This window comes from Rhinolophus ferrumequinum, chromosome 24 (genome assembly GCF_004115265.2).
Source record: "Rhinolophus ferrumequinum isolate MPI-CBG mRhiFer1 chromosome 24, mRhiFer1_v1.p, whole genome shotgun sequence".
NCBI lineage: Eukaryota > Metazoa > Chordata > Mammalia > Chiroptera > Rhinolophidae > Rhinolophus > Rhinolophus ferrumequinum.
Genome location: NC_046307.1, coordinates 13,164,486 through 13,186,108, shown reverse-complemented (window position 1 = coordinate 13,186,108; position 21,623 = coordinate 13,164,486). Strand labels below are relative to the sequence as shown.

The 21,623-nt window shown below is 36.9% G+C and overlaps 1 protein-coding gene across 5 annotated transcripts in view; it reads left to right on the top strand.

Moving 5' to 3' along the window:
* The window catches only part of FAM13B (family with sequence similarity 13 member B), a 67,227-nt gene that overhangs the window by 32,687 nt on the left and 12,917 nt on the right, over nucleotides 1-21,623 (top strand). For 2 of the 5 annotated variants that reach the window (XM_033096629.1, XM_033096628.1), the window contains 8 exons: nucleotides 255-410; nucleotides 2,304-2,436; nucleotides 11,519-11,583; nucleotides 15,519-15,567; nucleotides 15,987-16,134; nucleotides 18,873-18,938; nucleotides 20,341-20,551; nucleotides 21,161-21,290. In XM_033096629.1, coding sequence (XP_032952520.1) covers nucleotides 255-410; nucleotides 2,304-2,436; nucleotides 11,519-11,583; nucleotides 15,519-15,567; nucleotides 15,987-16,134; nucleotides 18,873-18,938; nucleotides 20,341-20,551; nucleotides 21,161-21,290 — 958 coding nt within the window. The remainder of the gene's footprint in view (nucleotides 1-254; nucleotides 411-2,303; nucleotides 2,437-11,518; nucleotides 11,584-15,518; nucleotides 15,568-15,986; nucleotides 16,135-18,872; nucleotides 18,939-20,340; nucleotides 20,552-21,160; nucleotides 21,291-21,623) is intronic. The other 3 variants (XM_033096630.1, XM_033096632.1, XM_033096633.1) reach the window with 3 other exon arrangements.

The following is a 21,623-nucleotide window of genomic DNA, read 5'->3' as shown; positions in this document are numbered from 1 at the left end:
GGACAACTGGTTCTTCCCATCTCAGTAGTAATGACATTATAATTGATTTATATAATATCTACTTGGGCAAATTTCATTTTAAAATTGAAGCCAGTATCATGTATTCCTTTTATGTATTTCTTTTTACACTCTAGCTTATCATTTAAATACCATAATAATTTGTTTACTAGTCATACGTTTTAACATTTGTGTTTATGTGGTCAAATATCCGGTTAGGGTGACTGCTTCTCACTAAATTTTGTTCTGTTTTGTAGCATTTTAGAAAGAACAATTAGAGCTGCTGTGGAACAGCACCTTTTTGATCTGCAGAGCAGCATAGATCATGATCTTAAGAATTTACAACAGCAAAGTCTGGTGTGTAATAATGAAGCAGGAAGTATTAGTTGTGATGGAGAAGGATCTAATAACCAGTAAGAAACTTTTAAAACATTTTACTGTTAATAGGAGTTACAAAATTGTTTTGTTATCTTTAAAACCCATATTTTTACTTAAATAATGGGGTCCCATCTTACTTGGGGATTTCTGAAAGTCAGTGTGAAAAGTGACTTTGTATGTACTTGTATATAAGTACTTGTATATACTTAATGTAACGTTGAAAATCTCATTATTCATTAAGTCTAACACAGCCAGATTTTTCTCCCTGAACACCAAATAAAGTAGTTAGCTTACTTTTATAGACTTTGTTTTATGAAAAATAACTTAAAAAAAAATTAGACCCATGCTTTGTGCAATAGATGGTCACACCAGGAGAGACGAGCAGAGAGCTAGACAGTTTTCCAGGGGAAGCAGGTTGACATCACTCTGGGTGCATGTGGTCATTGAGTGAAATAGCAGAATCACCTTTGCTATTGTTGTCCCCTGCTACCAGCCTCTGCCCTCCCTACATTCTTTTAGGGTAGCTGTCAATAGTTGAATTTGTATAAGTTAAAAATACCTCTATGTACTGTGTGATATGTGATGTTACTCCACTCTTCATCTGACTTGTTACCTTTAAATGGACAAAAGCTTCATCTCCTTTCCTATTTACCTCAGCTCTGCACTTGAGGATGTATATAGGTACCTTTCTCTGAGACCACAGGCAATGATTTCATAGTTTTCATTTATCAGTATTTGTTTTGGGGACAGAGGAGAAAGATGTATCCAAATTTGGAGGATTCATTGAAAGGTAAAAAAATACAGATGATTGGGTAGAGTGCTTTTTATTTTTTAAATTTTATTTATTTTAAGTGTGTTTTTCCAGGACCTATTAGCTCTAAGTCAAGTAGTTGTTTCAGTCTAGTTGTGGAGAGAGCAGCTCACACTGGCCCATGCGGGGATGGAACTGGCAACCCTGTGTTACGAGCATTGTGCTTTAACCAACTGAGCTAACTGGCCTCCCCTAGAGTGCTTTTTATTTCTTTTTTAAGAAATAGGTTTTTAAAAGGCCAAATATGTCTAGTACACTAGAATAGCTATTAAATATGAAGTGAAACAAAATACTGATATGAAAACCAATGGTTCGAATATGTTTATGTTAGGAATATCATATTGGACAACTGAGGTGTGCCTGCGCAGCTCTATGGGATGACCCTGGTTTGTGTGCTTTGAAAGCATGATTAGAACTGATACAGCTGGGTCTATAGGGAATAATCAGGCTAAAGATGAAAGAAAAAGCAGTATTTAAAAGTTGTAAAAAGTGGGAAAATATTTCAAAGAATATAACATAAGCAGATTCCTTGAAGTTTGTCTTTAGCTTAGCTAGAAATCTTGAAAAAATTTGCCCATGCTCAGACAATATTCATATTTTTACCATTGGGGAAAATAACTCATGTTTTATTTCTGCTAGTGGTTTTGCCTTTGTAAACAAAAACCTGCAATGTTTTGCACATTCCATGTTATGTAAGATGGGAAATCTGCAGTAGGAAGCTATTCCTGTTGTACTTATAAGGTGCTGGATGCTGTGGTGTCTAGTGCTAGACTTGTATTTTAAGCAAATAAACAGGTCATTATTATGATTCAGAGTATGCATTTGTAAGGGAAATCATTATTTTGGCACATAAATTATTGTTAAAGCCGTGCATTTGTTTTTGAAAATTTTCAAAGGGGATAACAAGGTGGATTCCTTATAGCATGCCGTGGAGAGACAAAAATAAACTTAGTGCATTTACTAATCTAACTTGGCAAGATAAAGAAAGTGTGGATTTTTATGAAAAGGACACATTTTCTTTAACAAGTAAAAGTTTTAGATCATTGTTGATATTTATTTTAAAGGCATTACATGTTCAGCGTTTGGCCTGATTTGATTTTTTAATCTTTATTACTAGGGTTGATATTGCTGATGATGTTATTAATGCCAGTGAAAGTAACAGAGACTGTTCAGAACCTGTGGCTAGCACTAATTTAGACAATGAAGTTATGCAGCAAGATTTTGTATTTGAGGATGAAGAAAATAACCAGGTAAGAAATGCAAAGATAAACATCTCTGTGTTAGGTGTGCTAGATGTACAACTCTGATTGCTTCATGTGCTTTTTAATTTTTCCCCCCTTCCACCTCCACCCCCCACCTCCGGTTCAAACCTTTGTTTCTCAGTCTAGTTGTGTAGGACACAGCTCCCTGGCCCATGCTGGTATTAGGAGCCTTGCGCTCCCCCTGGCTGAGTTAGTCGGTCGCCGATAGTCGGTCCGCTCACAGCAGCTCTGGCCGGCTGTCGGCTGTTCACGCTGGCCGCTCACATCAGCACACGGTAGCCCATGGCAGCACACAGCAGCACACAGCCGCTCACCGTGGCTGCCGTCCACTCACTCTGGCCGCTGGCTGCTCATGGCAGCATGTGGTAGCACAGCAGTCCGCGGCAGCACACAGCAGCCCATGGCAGCCTACGACAGCTCACGCCAACCTCATCACCCATGTTAGAGGATTATGATAAATATCAAAAGGAGTAAAGTATAAAATTATTTTGTAAATGAAAACATTTCACAGAAGTTAAGCTGCTGTTGTTACTTTCACTGACTGGACTTGTATATTGCTTGTGTATTAATGCTATTACTTCTACTGGTATAGATTAATCCCTTTTCATGTATTCATGGTTATTGCTTCTGTGGTTGTCTCCTTGCCCATTCCTGGACTACCAATTTCTGCCTGTCTACTGGATCATTCTCATTAGTGTAAAATATTTATAGTTATTTTTCCCACGTTTAGTAGGAAAAAACCTTCTCTTGGCCTTTCATCTCTCTTCAGCTACACCCCTATTTCTCTGCTTCCGTTTATAATAAAATTACTTGAATGAATTGCCTATGTCTGTTTTCTTTAATAAGCTTCTCCCATTCCCTCGTGAACCCACCCTCGGCCACCTTTTGCTCTGTCATTCCTCTGACTTGCTCTTGCAAGTAACCAGTGTTGTCTGTTGTACCTTTTATTTGACCTAAGAGCACAGTTTTATTCAATTAATTTCTTCCCCTACCCTGGTACATTTTCTTCACTTGGTTTTCAGGATATCTCCCTCCTCTAGGCTTTTTTGTTCTTGACTGGCTGCTCGCTATCCCTTTGCTGATTGCTTTTTATGTTTTGAACCTCTGAAATTTTGAATGACCCAGATCTCAGATCGTTTTCATTAACTCTTTGATAATCTCCTTTAATGAGATAACCTATATAAAGGTTTCCAAATTTATATCTCTAAATCCAGACCTCTCTCTTAAACTTTAAATTCTTAGATGTAGCTGTTTCTACTCAACATTTCCATTTGGATATTTCATAAGCATCTTAAACTTAACATGCACCAAACTGAATTTGTAATCTTGTCAGCACATCTACTCTTCCTTTGGACTTTAAAAAATCTAATTAAAGGTCAATTTTTGCTTCCATATTCAAAGGCCAAAAGCCTTGGGTCATTCTTGATTTCTTTCTCACTTACATCCAGTCTTTTGCAAAGTCCTGTTGGCTGTACCTTCAAAGTTTATCTAGAGTCTGACCACTTTTTACTGCTTCCATTTTCACCATGCAGGTCCAAGCCAACATCATTTCCCCTAGATGAATATAGCCTCCTAACTGATCTCATCTTTGTTTCCCTATGCTCTGTTCTCAGTGCAGCAGCCAGAGTGATGCTTTTAAAATGAAAATTACATAATGGCAGTTCTTTTCTCAGAACCTTCCAGTGCCATCTATGTATAAAAATATAGCAATAGGCTCTAAGGAAACACTGACAGCTCAATTTTAAGGTTCTGTCTGGATTGCTTTTTGCCCAGATATCCTCATGGCTTGCTTCCTCCACTGATCCTGGAGATCTTTCTGCAGTTTTACCACCTCAGAGATTGTGGCCAAATCTCCTCATCACTCTGTGTATTAGCAGGCCCTCCCACTGACCCACCCCTGTCCAGTTTCTGAACTTTTCTCTTTCCCTGCCCCTCCCCTTTTTGATACTGTTATCACCATTGCACATTTACATTATTGATTTCTTGTCTTTCTCCCACCATTAGACTATAAACTTCATGAGGGCTGAGATTTTCATCTGTTTTGTTCATTTTTGCATCCTCGTTATCTAGAACCCATAGTAGGTATTCATTAAGTATTTGTGGAATATATTACCAAACAAATGAATAGCATCTGGCACATAGTAGGCAACTCAGGAAATTTGTTGAATGAAATTGGTGTATCAGCTACTCTGTTAACTAAAGTCGTAAAAAAATAAAAAGAACTACTTTCTTTTTAGAGCAGTTTTAGGTTTACAACAGAATTCAGAGCGAAATACAGAGATTTCCAATGTGCTCCTTTCCCTCTCACATGCAGACTCTTTCATTATAGTATATATATGGTATAGTCACCAGAATGGTATATTTTTTTGACCAAGAATAAACCTACATTGGGACATCATAATCACTCAGAGTCTAGTTTACCTTAGGGTTTATTCTTGTTGTACATTGCATGGATTTGTTCAAAAGTGTAATAACATATATTCATCATTATAATATACCAGGTTTTTTAACTGCCTCCTAAATTCTCTGTACTCTACCTGGTCATTCTCCCCTCCCCCACTGCCCTGCAACCACTGATCTTTGGCTCTATAGTTTTGCCTTTTCCAGAATGTAATATAGTTGGAATCATACAGTATGTAGCCTTTTCAGATTGCTTTCTTTCACTTAGTAATATACATTTAAGGCTCCTCCATATTTTTTCATGGCTTGATAGAGTATTTTTTTTTATTGTTATGCCATTCTCTGGATATATCACAGTTTATCTATTCACCTACTGAAGGATATCTTGGTTGCTTCCAAATTTTGGCAGTAATGAATAACACTGGTACAAACATCTGTTTGTGTGTAGACATAAGTTTTTACCTCCTTTGGGGGGTACCTCCGCAGCTGAGATATCCTTCCTGACTTTTAATGGTCACAGGCTGGTATGAGACCAGCCTGTCTCACATCTCTGCCCCTCCTACTAGTCTCAATGTGGCTGCTTCTGTATGTTCATAGTTGTAGGTCTTTGGTTCAGCAAGACTTCAGGCAATTCTCAATAATGGTTGTTTTGTGGTTTGGTTGTAATTGATGTGGTCCTGAGAGGAGGTGAGCACAGAATTTACCTACTCCACCATCTTGACCAGAAATCTCTGTTGATTACTGTTGCTTTTATAGTAAGTCTTGAAGTCCTCCAGCTTTGTTCTTCTCCTTCAGTGTTGTGTTGGCTCTTCTGGGTCTTTTGCCTCTCCATATAACTCTTTGATTGCGATTTTGATTGCGATTGCACTGAATTGATACATCAAATTGGGAAGAACTGACATCCTTACAAGATTGAGTCTTCCTATTTATTCACCTGGAATGTCTCTCCATTTATTTCTTTTTTAATTTTGTTCTTCAGAGTTCTTTAGTTTTCCTCATATAGATTTTGTACATATTTTGTTAGACTTGTACCCAAATATTTCATTTTTGGGGTGCTAATGTAAACAGTATTACAGTTTTAATTTCAAAATCCACTTGTTCATTGATGATGTATAAGAAAGCAATTTACTTTTTTTTTGTTAAACTTATTTATTTGTTTATTTATTTAAATTTTATTAGGGAATATTGGGGAACAGTGTGTTTCTCCAGGGCCCATCATTTCCAAGTCATTGTCCTTTAATCTAGTTGTGGAGGGCACAGCTCAGCTCGAAGTACAGTTGCCATTTTCAATCTTTAGTTGCAGGGGGTGCAGCCCACCATCCCATGTGGAAATTGGACCTTGTTGTTGAGAGCTCGCCAACTGAGCCATCCGGCCGCCCACTTTTTTATTTATTTAAGTGTTTTTCCAGGATTCATCAGCTCCAAGTCAAGTAGTTGTTTCACTCTAGTTGTGAAGGGTGCAGCTCAGAGTGGCCATGTGGGGATCGAACTGGCAACCTTGTTAAGAGCACCGTGTTCTAACCAATTGAGCTAAACGGCTGCCCCAAGCAATTGACTTTTGTTTATTAGCCTTGTATCCTGCAACTTTGCTTGATAATCACTTATAAGTTCCAGGAGTTTTTTTTGTCATTTCTTTCAGATTTTCTACATAGATCATCATGTATATGTGAACAAAGACAGTTTTATGTCTCCCTTCCCGATCTGTACATCTTTTATTTCCTTCTCTTGTCTTATTGCATTTGCCAGGACTTCTGGTACAGTGTTGAAAGGAGTGGTGAGAGGGGACATCCTGGCCTTGTACATGATCTTAGTGGGAAAGCTTCAAGTTTCTCACTGTTAAGTATGATGTTAGCTATAGGTTTTTTGTGGACAGTTTTTATCAAGTTGAAAGTGTTCCCATGTATTTTTAGTTTACTGAGTTTTTATCATGGCTGGATATTAGATTTTGTCAGATGCTTTCCTGCATCTATTGGTAACGTCATGTGATTTTTCTTTTTTAGTTTGTTCATGATGAATTCATTAACTGATTTTCAAATGTTGAACTAGCTTTGCATACCTGAGATAAATCCTACTTGGTTGTTGTGCATAATTATTTTTATACTTTTTTGGATTCTATTAGCTAGTATTTTATTGAGGATTTTTGCATGTATGTTCATGAGTGATATTGATCGATAGTTTTCTTTTAATGTCTTTGTTTGTTTTTGGTATTAGGGTAATACTGGCCTCATAGAATGAGTTAGGAAGTATTCCCTCTTCTTCTGTTCTCTGAAAGAGATTGTAGAGAATTGGTATAATTTCTTCTCTAAATGTTTGGTAGCATTCACCAGTGAACCCACCTGGTCCTGGTGCTTTCTGTTTTAGAAGGTTATTAATTCAAGTTCATTGATTCAAGTTACTTAATAATATGGGCTTATTCAGATTGTCTATTTTTTGTGTGAGTTTTTGCAGATTGTAACCTTAAAGGAATTGGCCCATTTCATCAACATTATCAAATTTGTGGGCATAGATTTGTTCACAGTGTTCCTTTACTGTCCTTTTAATGTCCATGGAATCTGTAGGGTTGTCCCCTCTTTTATTTCTGATATTAGTAATTTGTGTCCTCTCACTTTTTTTTATCTAGCTTGTCTAGAGGCTTATTGATCTTCTCCAAGAACCAGCATTGGGTTTCATTGCTTTTTCTCTATTGATTTCCTGTTTTCAGTTGCAGTGATTTCTGCTCTAATTCTTATTATTTCATTACTTGGATCTAATTTGCTCTTCTTTTTCTAGTTTCCTGAGATGGAAATTTAAATTATTGATTTCAGATGTTTCTTTTCTAATTATATGTTATAAATGCTATAAATGTCCCTCTAAGCATTGATTTGCTGCATAAGTTTTTTCATTTTCATATAGTTCAAAATATTGATAAGTTGTATTTTCATTTTCATATAGTTCAAAATATTTTGAAATTCTCTTGAGATTTATTCTTTGACCCCCATGTATTATTTAGAAGTGTGTTGGTTGTTTAATCTCCACATATTTTTGAATTTTCCAGTTATCTTTCTGTTAATTGCTTTCTAGTTTATTGTGGCCTGGAATTAATTCTGTTTAAAATTGGTTTTAGGAAAACTTTATGGATGTTGGTTTGTTGGCCTTGAAACCCACCCGAGATGCAGACTGATACTGAATAAGTCAGTTCAGTTGAGTATATGTGTATTTAATGCAATGTGTAATACCTGGTTACTTGGAAATACAACCAGGAAAATACCAGCTTTAAGTTTTCATTGACTTGATAACCTAGATTATAATATATAGTTTATCATACAGAACATAACTAATAATGATAGGTAGAAATGAAGCTTCTGTAGTTTTGCAGAAGAGAGGAAAGAACTTCTGGTCATGGAAATTATGGAGGGCTTCTTGGCTGGGGGTGGGCCTTTTAGGGGGTTAGATTTTGTTAGGGATTTGTGGAAGAGACTAAATAAAGGAACAGTATGAATAAAACTTAAGGGAAATGTTGGATGTTAGTGAAACAGTGCCAGTCATAGTGTTCAGGGTATTTGGGGAGAGTATGTTGTGGAAGGTAATTCTGGAAACTTTAATAGATTTGTCATGTGTAAAGACTAGAACACTACCTTAATTAAGAATTGCGAATTTTCTTAGTAGAAGGAAATTACAGAAAACTTTAAAGCAAAGGGAATGTATAGTCAGATTTGTAATTTAGGAAGATTATAGGGAAGATTGGATGTAAGGACAACAATCATTAGGCTTTTCGCACTTACAGACAGTCTGCACTGTGGGCACAAGTAAGGGGAGGGAGAATTCCACAGGTGAAAATAGTTTAGCTATACACTTGGGTAAGGCACTAGCAGAGTAGACAAGAGGTCAGATATCAATGTGGGTGTGACAGTAGAAATTTGGGTCTTGAGCTTTGCCTGGTGGAGGGCTCATTTTTGCTGTGAGTGAATGGAACCGCCAAAGAAGTCACTAGAACAAGAGAGGAAAGAGGATTGAGGGAAGTCTTGGGAACATCTGTATTCTAGAGCTTTGGAGGAAAAAGCAGTCAGTGCCATAGAAGTTGGGAATGTCAGAAAGGGTGTTTTTCTTTTTCTTCTTTTTCCCCTAAATTTGAAATTCTGTCAAAATAGTAAAATAAAAGGATGGGAGGCAAATGTGCAGAAATAAAATAACAAGAGTATGTTTAATTTTCGTTCATTTGCTTGCTACGGGGTTAAAAGTCTAATGAAACAGTGCCCTCCCCCCTTTGCCTTACTGGTGAACAAAAAAATTTAAAAATACCCAGGAATGATGTTTAATGCTGGTAGGGGTAAGATAGGTGGTCTTATACACAGACCTTGGGAATATAAACTACTACAAACTTCCTGGGAAACATGTGGACAGTAAGTACAAAAAATCCTTAAAACCTTTTACATAGAAATTTCAAAATCTAGGACTGTGTCCTAAGAAAATATACACAAATCAGAGATGCATACAAAGATTTGTCTACTAGAATTCTTATTGGGGGGTTATTTACAGTAGAAAAAAATGGGAACCTTTAAAAATTTTCATTAACTGGGTGGGGTCAGATAAATCATGGTATATCCATATAATGAAGTATTGTTGAGGCATTAAAAATTATGTTTTAAAGACCTGAATAATAGTCCTGATGTAAAGTTATACTGAAAAAATTCCAATGTAGATTGCTGGAACTAATTCAGACCCAATTTGTGTGATACTGACACATAGTCAAAAGACTAAGAAGAAATGGAACAAAATATTTACAGTGGCCATCTGTGGCTGATAGGATTAAGAGTGATTTTACTTTTCTTCACTGTGCTGTTACATTTAGATTTCTGACTATTTCTGTTGATTTTTTAATTAAATACTTAAAAAATTCCAATTAAAGAAAATTCATTGGATTTAGTGATAGAAATTATTGGTAAAATGAGATTTGGTAGCATAGTGGATTTCAAGGAAGAAAGTTGATGTTAAGGGTTGGGGAAGAGTATCTATCAAATGAGCAGGTATAGAGGTAGCAAAGTGAAATACCACTTTTCCCCGAAAATAAGACCTAGCCGGCAATTAACTCGATGCGTCTTTTGGAGCAAAAATTAATACAAGACCCAGTCTTAATTTACTATAAGACCCGGTCTTATGTAATATAATGTAATATAATATAATATAAGACTGGGTCTTGTATTAATTTTTGCTCCAAAAGACGCATTAGAGCTGATTGTCTGGCTAGGTCTTATTTTCGGGTAAATGCCTTTTGGACAAGTTTTTGCATTGAAAATAAAAGTGAACAATTGAGGCAGTCTGGTTTTGGAAGAGTTTTTGTGTTGTTTTGTGTGTTTTTCTTTGTATAGGAAGGAGATTTGAACATGTTGGTTGGAAAGGATGATAATCAGTTACTAATAGGGAGAGGTTGAAAAATGTCAGAAAAACAGGGTAATTACCTGAAACATCGCATGGAGAGAGGGCGGGGATAGGAGATGGCGGGAAGATGATTCAGGGCTTAGGTTCTTCCTACATAGGGAAAGCTACTCTTAATTTTCAGTTGAAGGGGGGAGATACAGAATATTTTTGAAGTAAGGAGTTTCTGGGGACTTACTCCAGATAGTTTTGACCATTTTAAAATGAAATGCCTCATCCTTAGGAGGAGGAAACAGGAATAGGGTTTGGGGTTTGGAAAGACTGGTTCAAGTTTTGTAAGAGCCTCCATGGAGAGAAATAATAAACTCACTCCAGGTAACATAAATAAGGTTGGTTTTTTTTCTTAATAAAAAGCAGCTACTTAAATTGTTTTATTTTGAGGGGTGGCGTGGTTTTTCCCTATTTATAAATATTGTTAATGTCTGTCTGACTTAATAGAAGTCAGCTAGATTCTCAGATCTGCTGCATTTAGTTTGTTGCTATAGGTTCCTTTGTTTGAATTGTATGAAGGCAATTCAGCTTCACAGAGATACGTAGTTGGAAAAGGGAGAAGTATTTTAATAGCTTTTTTCAGATAATTATGGGTTGTCATATTAAAACCAGACCAGTGGTAGTTTCTTAAGAATCTAAGAAGACTTGAACCTTTTGTTGATTTCAGAGGTGGTGAACAAAAACACTAAAAGTTTACATAATTTGTAGTAATGCACAGGACACTTGTGTTAGACTCAGTAGGTATTTATTTTGGGGAGGAAGGAATAGGGATAGGATGGTGTCACTAGGAAATGGAGGAACATTCTTACCTGTTTCTGAGGTTCAAATATGTGTAATAAAGGGATCTGGTGAACTACTCTTCTGTTACCTGCTGGGAAGTTACCAACTTCTGTGATTGTGGCTGAGGAGGAGGAGAAGCAGCAGCTGGCGAGTAGGACCACGTGACCATCATTTTTGAAGGAGAGAATTCTAAAGAAGGAAAAGGAATGTGATAGTAGTAGCAGTCTGTTACCTAATAGGGTAGTGAGAAATGCAGGATCCCCATTTTACACACACACACACACACACACACACACACACACACACACACACACGACTCAGGTTTTGAGGAAGTAAATTATTCTTTGTAAAATGCCAACATAGACTATTATAAATAATTAAAGAGGAACATTTGACTAACTTGTAATCTACGATCGTAATTTAGACTGGAAACTTCTCATGTCTGAGAGTTGGGAGATACATTAATACATGGTGTTCTTTTTGTCAGTCTGTAGGTGTACTGTTAGAGCCATGCGGTGACCATGGTGATAGTGAAGATGGCTTTCTTGAGAGGTAAGCATTTTCTTTTGTTGCTATTAATAATTTTGAAATTTGGAGCTCTTACAGTTTTGGGTGAATTTTTTAGGTGACTATTATAACATATGAAGTGTGATCAAAACATAGGGCGAATGTTTAAATAAAAAAAAATTTATCATAGGTCTGGCCTGGTGGCTCAGGCGGTTGGAGCTCCGTGCTCCTAACTCCGAAGGCTGCCAGTTCGATTCCCACATGGGCCAGTGGGCTCTCAACCACAGGGTTGCCAGTTCAGTTCCTTGAGTCCCGCAAGGGATTGTGGGCTCCACCCCCTGCAACTAGCAATGGCAACTGGACCTGGAGCTGAGCTGCGCCCTCCACAACTAAGACTGAAAGGACAACAACTTGAAGCTGAACAGCACCCTACACAACAAAGATTGAAAGGACAACAACTTGACTTGGAAAAAAGTCCTGGAAGTACACACTGTTCCCCAATAGAAGTCCTGTTCCCCTTCCCCAAATAAAAAAAAAATATATATATATGTATCATAGTAAAAGGCACATTGCCATTAATCCCCTTCAAAATCCTCCCCCTTGCTTCAAACACACTTGTATCCCATTGTTCTTGCCACTTTCTGAGGCAGTTCTGGAAGTCCTCTTTCGTGAGTGTCTTTAGTGTGCTGTCGTGGCTGCCTCCATGTCCTGAATCATTTTGACTTTGGGGAAGAGCCAGAAATCTCATGGTGCCAGATCCAGTGAATAAGGTGGATGAGGACATACTGTAAAGTTTTTATTTGACAGAAATTGCCATATACCAGAAGTGATATGTGACATGGAGCCTTTCCGTTGTGATCACAAAATGCAGTGAATGCTGCTGCCGAGTGCCATCCAATGGAAAGGCAGGGATCTTCACTACTGGAAGCAGCACGTTGAATGTTAGTAACAGTATGTTGCAAGTTTCAACTTGTTTGGTGTAGTCAGTCGGATGTGAGCTACGGTTGAGAAAAGGTGTGTTTTAAAGTGTGCCGTAAATCATCCTCCGTCATGACAGCACTCCATATCCCACATAGCTTCAGGTATATGGCAATTTCTGTCAAAAACATTTATAGTGTGTCCTAATCCACCTTATTCACTGGATCTGGCTCCGTGTGACTTCTGGCTCTTCCCCAAAGTCAAAATGATTCAGGACATGAAGGCAGCCACGACAGCGCAACTAAAGACACTCACGGAAGAGGACTTCCAGGAACTGCTTCAGAAAGTGGCAAGAATGATGGGATAAGTGTCTTCGAAGCGAGGGGAGAGTATTTTGAAGGGGATTGATGGCAATGTGTCTTTTACTGTAATACTTTTTTTTTTCCATTTCAACATTCACCGTATTGTTTGATCACACTTTGTATATTCTAGATAATCTAAAGAACCAAGCCTTTTGTTTTACTGGTAAGCAGAAAGCATATTAAATGTCCATAAGAATTCAGAGAAGGTACAGTGTCAGACAGACGGGCAGACGGACAGACAGACGGTTATAACTTGGAAAACATTCAGAGGGAAGAGCACAACCTTGTTGAAGACACTTAAAACTTTCAGTTGATTTGTAAAACAATTGGGAAATTACTGATATTCTAAATACACCTTTCAGTGCGTTAATTCGTAGTCTTGGAACTATGGATAACTGAAAGATTGTAATATAGTTACTTCAACAAATATGTACAGGGTGTGTTTGTTCTTCTCCTCGGTGTGTCCCAGTACTGTCTTCTTTTTACAAAGAATAAATTTAGTGAGGTAACATTATATAAATTTGAGTTATACAGCATTATAATTCAGTATCTGTATACTCTATTGTGTGCTCACCACACAGTCTAGATTCCTTTCATTACCTTATATTTGACCCCTTTACGCAATTTGCCCTCCCCCATCTCCCCCTTCCCTTCTGGTTACCACCATTCTGTTGTCTGTATCTATGAATTTGTTTTTGTTTATATTGTTAGTTCGTTACTTTTTGTTTTATTTTCCACATATGAGTGAAATCATAAGGCTTTTGTCCTTTCCATCTGACTTATTTCACTTAGCATAACCATCTTATGTAGTTGGTGCTTGTTTATCTCCTTGGCCAGGAGTAATGGGAGGGGATACCTGAGGCAATGAATATTTCAGCCGTTTGTAGTTTCCATAGATACTTGGTAGAAGCTTTCTAGACTGTTTTAAGTCACTGGGTAGGTATTGGATTTTGTTTCCCTTTTTATGATTCTTTAAGATGTTGCTAAGAAGTGTATTGTAACTTTCTTATGAAAGATAATTGATATTCTGAAAAACAAGTCAGTAATGTTGCAGAGCAGGTTGTAAATACTGAGAAATCCCAAACAGTATTACTAATTTGGTGATAGCCTTTTGGCAAGGGTAAACTTGTGTTAATGCCATTGTCTCTTTTAATAGTGAGTAGGAAACCTGTTCTCTGAGGGTAAGTAAATTCTTTGGAGCCATGTCTCTGGAGCGTCCCCATACTCTGAAGGTCCACAGATTTCCTGCTTACAGCAGTTCCTTGTGCTTCCTTTCAGGAGGCAGGAATGATCCTCTTCCAGCCCAGGGAGTATTGGAGCTATGGGCTGAAGATATAAGATTAACAGCATTTAACAGGCATCCCCAGAATGATGACATCTGGATTTGGTAGAACAATAAGGATCCATTTAGTGAGGACTCAATCTTTTTGGAAAAAGCCCTTTCCTCTTCAACTTGTGTATAGGTTAGCAAACTTATTTTTAGATCCAAAGAATTTCTTGGTTAGATGGATTACATTTTGTATGTTTAACACTCATGTTTCTTGAATTTTAGGGGATTAGGTCTTTTATAGTCTGTTAGAGTAGAATTTAGCTCATCCCACCATTTGCTCCCACTCTAAGCAAAGGAAGGCCTTTCAGCTTGCCAGGGAAAGTTGTTTCTCATGCTCAGCAGGAATAAGGTAATTATGTACATGAGGAGAGGACTTGCTGAATTTCGATCAAGACCTGTGTTCTGTGAGTGCACACTCCGTTACAGCAGGGTAGAAGCAACACCTGCTGTATCACTGTAAATTGCCACAGGGTCTTTGGGAAGAATTTTCCCACAGTCAGCATATTGATAACCCACTATGATGCTATGTAGATGCTCTGTTGACTAGTCATATAGGTAGAGATCATTTGTGACAGCTTGCTGTAACACTTGTTCTAAATAGGGGTTAGTTTTTATGTGGAAATACGAGTGAATTGAAATTTTAAAAAATTTCCTGTTTACGTTACAATTATGTTTGTTTGTTTTTTTAAATTTTTATTTATTTTAAGTGTGTTTTTCCAGGACCCATCAGCTCCAAGTCAGGTAGTTGTTTCAATCTAGTTGTGGAGGGCACAGCTCACAATGACCCATGTGGGGATCGAACTGGCAACCTTGTTAAGAGCACTGGGCCCTAACCAACTGAGCTCACCGGCCGCCCACCATTATGTTTTGAGGAAGGAGAAGTTTAGAAGTAGTAATCTTGTTTTAATTGTGGTAGAACACAATTAGATTTAAAATACAGCACATAGCTATACCTTTCAAATACCATATTTAAAAGAAAAAAATACCCCAGAGTGGTGGAGTGTAAAGCTATTTGGTTAAAACTAATATTTACTTTGCAAAGTCTTTTCCATTATACATTCAATCCTTTTAGTTTCTATTTATTATGGATCTTACTTTTCCTTTTAAGATGTTTTTCTTTATTGGTGTGGTTGTGTGGGGGGTGGTGAATGTTACTTAATTTTTCTAAACCTGAAGTGATTCTGTGGATCTTTTCAGTAGTGTGTGATTTTCAGATATAGGGCTCCAAAGAATGGGCGTATGTCCAGTTGTCATTTTCTTCTCTCACATTATAAATGCTAACTAGATGGGGGAGAGAGGAATCTAGATAAGAAATACGCAGTGATAGAAACTTATTCTTAAAAGACTAATAACTTTATTTGTATTTTTAGGAAAGAGTATTTGTCATTTGACAGTGATAAATTGTCACACTTGATTCTGGTAAGAATTATTTTTCTCTTATGATTCTTAAAATTTTGACTAGATTTAATCTGCCAGTTATTATATCTGGCCTTTAACTCTTGGGTTGAATAGGTTCCAAGGAGATTTAAATATAGTTATTCTTACCAAATGTTCTGTAGTTAAGCAGCAACTTAATTGGCCCCTTTTAGTTGCAAGAAACTTGGTGATGAAAACACTTTCCTAAACTTGGGATCCAAACTTTGTCTCCTAGTAAGACATATCATAAAACTGCAAATTTATATTTGAAAATAGTTTGGATGGTGGTAGTGGGGCGTAGCCTCTATACATAGGCACAGTAAACTAATGAAGACTACACAAGGATATATGCTGGTTGTCTTTTTAAGCTGGGTATGAAAAGCTTCATGATTGTGAAATGTATTCTTTATTTTAAAATTCAGGATTCTAGTAGCAAGATATGTGATTTGAATGCCAATACTGAATCAGAAGTCCCAGGAGATCAAAGTGTTGGTGTTCAAGGAGAAGCAGCATGTGTTCAAATTCCATATTTAGATCTGAAGAATGTTTCTGATGGTGATAAATGGGAAGGTAATTTTACCCACACATACTATTTTCCTGATAATATTCTTTGTAACTGAAATTACCTAAAGCAGTAATGAGATAACTGCCTTTTTCTGGACAATCTTTTTTATTTTGATTTTCTGTTCTCTTTTTCATGTAAGAAGAGTGAGTGAGTGTTTTTACTCAAATGCACTAATGAGATTATTATTTAGTTCATATCTTGTATGAACTGGAAGTTCTTATCTGATTCATTAGCTTTGAAGATGGATGTTAGAACTGATAAAAAAGAAAAGTCACCCAGGATAGACTTTGGTTAAGTGTTAAACCAGGTGATACCTCCCAGTCTCTGAAAGGCTTAGGGATCTCACTACTTTAAAGAGAGGGCCTATATGTAGCTACCTCTTCTTTAGATCATCAGGAGTACTTTTTTTTTTTTAAATGATCTTCAAGGGCATTTCTAAACAAATATTGTACCATATCCCTGTATTGGGTTAGGTTATGAAGGTATGGGAACAGGGTCCTAGCAGTTTTTATAAAGGCGAGTTTGAATTTAAATTTCAAAAGCAAGCCACATGTGTATACTTGTATGTACTTGTCAGAACTCAGCAAATGTATACTTAAAATTTATATTTCATTAAATGGAAGTTTTTTATCAAAAGAAGCAAAAACTAAATAAATATTGAACTCCAGTGAATGATTTGCATGCAGAAGTGTTTATGGGGAAGTATACTGACATCTGCATTTTACTTTGAAATTCATGAAAAAAATAAGATGGTTAATGGCATAGATAAACATTATAAAGCAAGTATAGTAAAATGTTAATGGTAGAATCTCGGTGATTGATATGTGGATGTTCACTGTAAAATTTTTTAGACTTGGCTGTACAATTTGTAAACTTTAAAATGTTGGAGGTGGGCAGTGGAAGCAAACAACGAATTTGCATCCAGGAGTCCTTCTGGATCATACACTTTCCTTGGTAAAGACAAAATGAGACAACTCAGGAATCTTAAATAAAGTTACATGCTTGTTCACTTGGATGTAGATCCCTTGGTTATCTCTCCTTTGGCAAGTTAGCTGATGACATACAGTGGCAATGACAAGAGGAATTGGCAATCCCAATACCACGGACTCCTTTTGTCACCTCAAGTGTACTCACCTGATCAAAGTTGGAGTGTTTTTATTTATTGATTGATAAGATAATAGCCAACTTTTAAAAAGCCCCAGCCAAGTCATTGTCCGTGCCAACCTTTACTGCTGTCTGTCCGTCCCCTCCTTTTTTTCTTTCTTTTTTTTTTTTTTTTTGATTTAGATGTTTGACATGCCTCGTGGCATGTTATGTGCCGTAATTTAGATTGAATCAGGAAGTTGTCTTTCATTTGCTTTGTTCAGGACATTTGAAATTTATGAAGATGCTCCCAGAATTAGGGGATATGTTAGCATCCTGGTGGCAGTGAAGATAAATGTCCCTCTTAGTGATGTATTCTGGCACCGTCTCAGAAAAGGAGTGGTCGTCAACAGAGCATTCCTGAAGCCGCAGTAGGAAAGGAGTCTCTGAAAGATGAAGCTGGGACTCTGACAAAGGACTTCTGTTTCTTTTTGTTGGAGGATGCAGATAAATAGCCCTTTACAATCCTGAAGGTCCTCATCTTAAGTTTGAAGCATAAAAAAAGAGCAAATGTTTTTCATTGTCTGAGGAGGTAGGACATCTCTATGTAGCTTCAGCTCTCTGGAGACTTCCTGAAAAAGAGCCTACTGCTGGGCTCTCTTTTGTTTCTCTGTCAGAATCTACCCCATAACAGCTTGTGGTAGGGAAGGGAAATAACTATGAACTACTGATTTTCAGGGCCTGAGCTGCCCTGTTAACCTACCTGGCTCAACAGCCTTGACAAAAGTCCACGTAGGCCTCCTCCTGACTCTTCCAGGAGTAGGGGTCAGTGACTTTCAGAGACCAAAGGGTAGTAGACATCTGAGTGAACTTCTCAGCCATGAATCCTGTATGTACTTGGGAGAGTAGCTGTTAGACTATGTTGTTCCTTCTAATTTTGCCACCAATACAGAGATTGATTTGCTACAAGTAGGAGTTAAGAAATTCTAAATGAAAGTCTTCCTTAAGAGACTGAATTACTTTAGCCCCTAGACACCGTGGAGTCAGAGCATACCTTCTTTGAATGTGACTCTTAATAGAGAATGGGGTGACTCTAAATAGAGGCCCACCTCACTCTTCCTACTTATGGGTTTTCTCTCTGGTATTGCTCAGAGTATAGTCAGCCATGCAGTCGGCAGCAGATAGCACATATCTACGACCAGTATGAATTTGTAGCAGCTGTTCAAAAGGTCTTGGCTTTTAAGGGAAGTGGACATCTTCAGATTCTCTCCTGCTAACTCTTGAATGAAAAACAGGGATTTGTTCAAAGAGCAAACAATCTAAATGAGATATTTTTCTGTCAAATCAATTATACTGCAAAGCTTCAAACAGTACCTGGTTAAGAGTTTCCATTTCTTTAGTTTTACCTTTGAGTTTTAATAAAACAGTACTACTTTGATTTTTTTGCCTTGCTTGCTGAAATGGAAATGTATGTTTGTGTTTGTTTTTAAAGTTTGGTTAGTAGTAATTTCTTTGAATAAAGTTTTTGAGCTGAATGCCTAACTGGTTTTAGGGAAATGTTTTTGGTATCTTTGGCTTTGTGTTAGTTATGTGTATGGTTTGTTCTGACTGTGCTGTGTGTTCACTTTAGTATTTTTTGCCATTTTTTCCATTTTATTAGCGTCATGCCCTATCACTTTTCCCCTCATTGATTTCAAAACAATGCATCTGCAGAGAGATGGGGAGGGTAAGTATGGTTCACCATAGTTTAGTTTTTTTTTCCGTTTTATGGTTCACTTTGATTGCCTTTCTATTAGCCCTTCTCCTGCTGTCCCCATATACTAGGAAAACTGTTCTGGGTTAAAAACGATACCCAGAAAAGATTGTTTTTGTTACTTCTCTCTTTTCTTAAAACAGGAGATTTCTTGTAAAATGTTTATTACCAGTTAGTTATTTGCTGGGAAGCAGGTACAAGGGTTGCTTTAAAAATCACTTTATTGCTGGGTTTATTGTGGGATTGCACGCTTCTTACCCAATTTTTAGTTGTCAGATTAATCTGAGCCTTAAAAATTAACTAAATTATGTTTTTATTACCCTTAAAAATGTAATGCTTTAAATAACTAATGCATAAAGTTAAACTAAGTTACTAAAGTAGCAATCCTTAGCTATTGTGTGAAGAAAAAGAAAACATCATTCTTGATTTTTGACACTGTCAAGCCAGCTTTGCATTTAAAAGCTAATTTTTGTTATTGTTACTAGCCATAGCATCAACGTTTTAAATTGTAGTCATAAATACAATTAATGTGTAGATGGAAAAGTGAAAACTGTCCTCCTCCCCTCCCAGACTCCAGTGATATTTGGAGCATAGTTGTGGACTGTGATTATCTGTGTGTGTTTCTATATGTAATCAGAGCATACATGGGTAAAGACATCAAATATGTTAACTTGGTTTCATTTGAGAACATACAGGATAACCAATAAAAATAATGCACTTAAGAAGGACAAGTGCTATTAAATTGTTTTAATAATGGTGGGTGTTTCATTATTAAAATACATATTATGCACAGGAATCCTGTAACAGAAAATAACCACCACAGTTTAATGTTAGAGCCCAAGTGCTGTCAGGTGAGTTAGCTATTCGTTTGAAAATATTAGAATTCTTTTGGAGTCAGAGAGCTCCATTTGGGCATGGGGAATGGCTTCCACCACTTTTTAACATAGCCACTTACAGTGAGGGATAATTTATTCACCTGGCAGCATTGGGCTAAGTTAAATTCCTAGCTATGGACTTCTGAGTGTTCACTGTTTCTAAATGAAGACATTCCCTACTTGAAAAATAGCATTTGATATATTTTAAAGAGCTTGACAGTGTCCTTTCTTGCTTTGAGACTGGGTTCAGAAATTTGAGGTATAATTTCTTATATGAAAATGGAACTTAGGGCTAAAAAAAATGTAGCTCAGGAAATTTAAACTATAGTAGACTTTATGAAGATCCTAGTATCCCTTGTTTGTTTAAAAAATGAATCGTAAATATTATATGAACTACTACATAATGATATGATTTAAAGAACATATAGCTGATACTGTGTGACTTTTTTCCATGTGGAACCAAGAGACCCATGGCATTATTCTTTGTGTGTGTTTTCCAGAGCCATTTCCTGCTTTTAAGTCTTGGCAGGAAGACTCTGAGTCTGGAGAAGCTCAGCTCTCTCCACAAGCTGGAAGAATGAATCATCACCCCCTGGAAGAGGACTGTCCTCCAGTATTATCACATCGTAGTTTAGATTTTGGGCAAAGCCAGCGTTTCCTACATGATCCAGAAACGTTGGATTCCTCATCTAAAGCACTTTCTTTTGCTAGGTATGTGATTTTTTTATGTACTTATGAGAGGTGATTCTGTTACGTACCCAGGTCCTTGGAGAGATTTAATCCTCTAGATCCCACAGTTCAAAGCTTTCCCCCTATTTCCTGAAGCATGTTTTTGTAAGTTTAAATTTTTGGGGTCTCTAAATTCTGAGTTTATTGAGGTGTAGTGTTTGGGATTTGCTCTCTAATAGACATTTTCTCACAGTGTATTTATTCATGTAATCATTCATGGTTGAAATACAGAACTCGGGAAGGGAAGCAGCAAGTGGAGCTCACCAATCACTGTTGTTTTTACTGTCAAAACTTTGAATTGATTCTGAACGTTAAAACCTTTCATTTGCAGTTTGAACACCAAAAGAGCTCTGAGCTGCCTATGTATCCTTTGCCTAAACAACTTTTGAATGATTCCACATTGTTTTTCATCAACACTTGTGTTAGCTAATTTTGTGATCTGTAACACTATAGCGTAAGTTTTTTCTATTTGTGTTTTAGTGTTAAGGATATGCTTCTTGGTAATAGTATCATGTTATATCAGGGCAATAAAAGATGTGGTGTTGATAACTTGAAAATTTAATACAGTGTTTGCCTCTTGTTTTAATTCAGGATTCGAAGAGCATCCTTTAGTTCAAAAGATGAAAAAAGAGAAGATAGAACACCATATCAGTTGGTCAAAAAACTTCAGAAAAAAATCAGACAATTTGAGGAACAGTTTGAAAGGGAAAGGAATAGCAAGGTAAGTTTGTAGCATTGCCCAGAGTGAGGTAGATCTGTTGGAACTGGGAGAGGGTTCTTTGTCGAGCAATAGTCCATCTTTCCTGGGAGAATGAATCTGAGATGCCCAAAGAAGTAATGCTCGTATAGATCGGAGATTATGTAGATCCTTAGCCTCCTAATTCTAGGGCAGTGTTCTTGCCATTTCATCTTTATATTTCTGTTGTCAAAAGAGCTTGGAGGATTTTCAAAGTAAATGCAAGTTACGTTAATGCTATATCTGAGTAGTACCATGGGGGCAGGTGGAGAAAGAGTTTAATAATTTTTAATAATAATATTAAATAAATTTAATAAT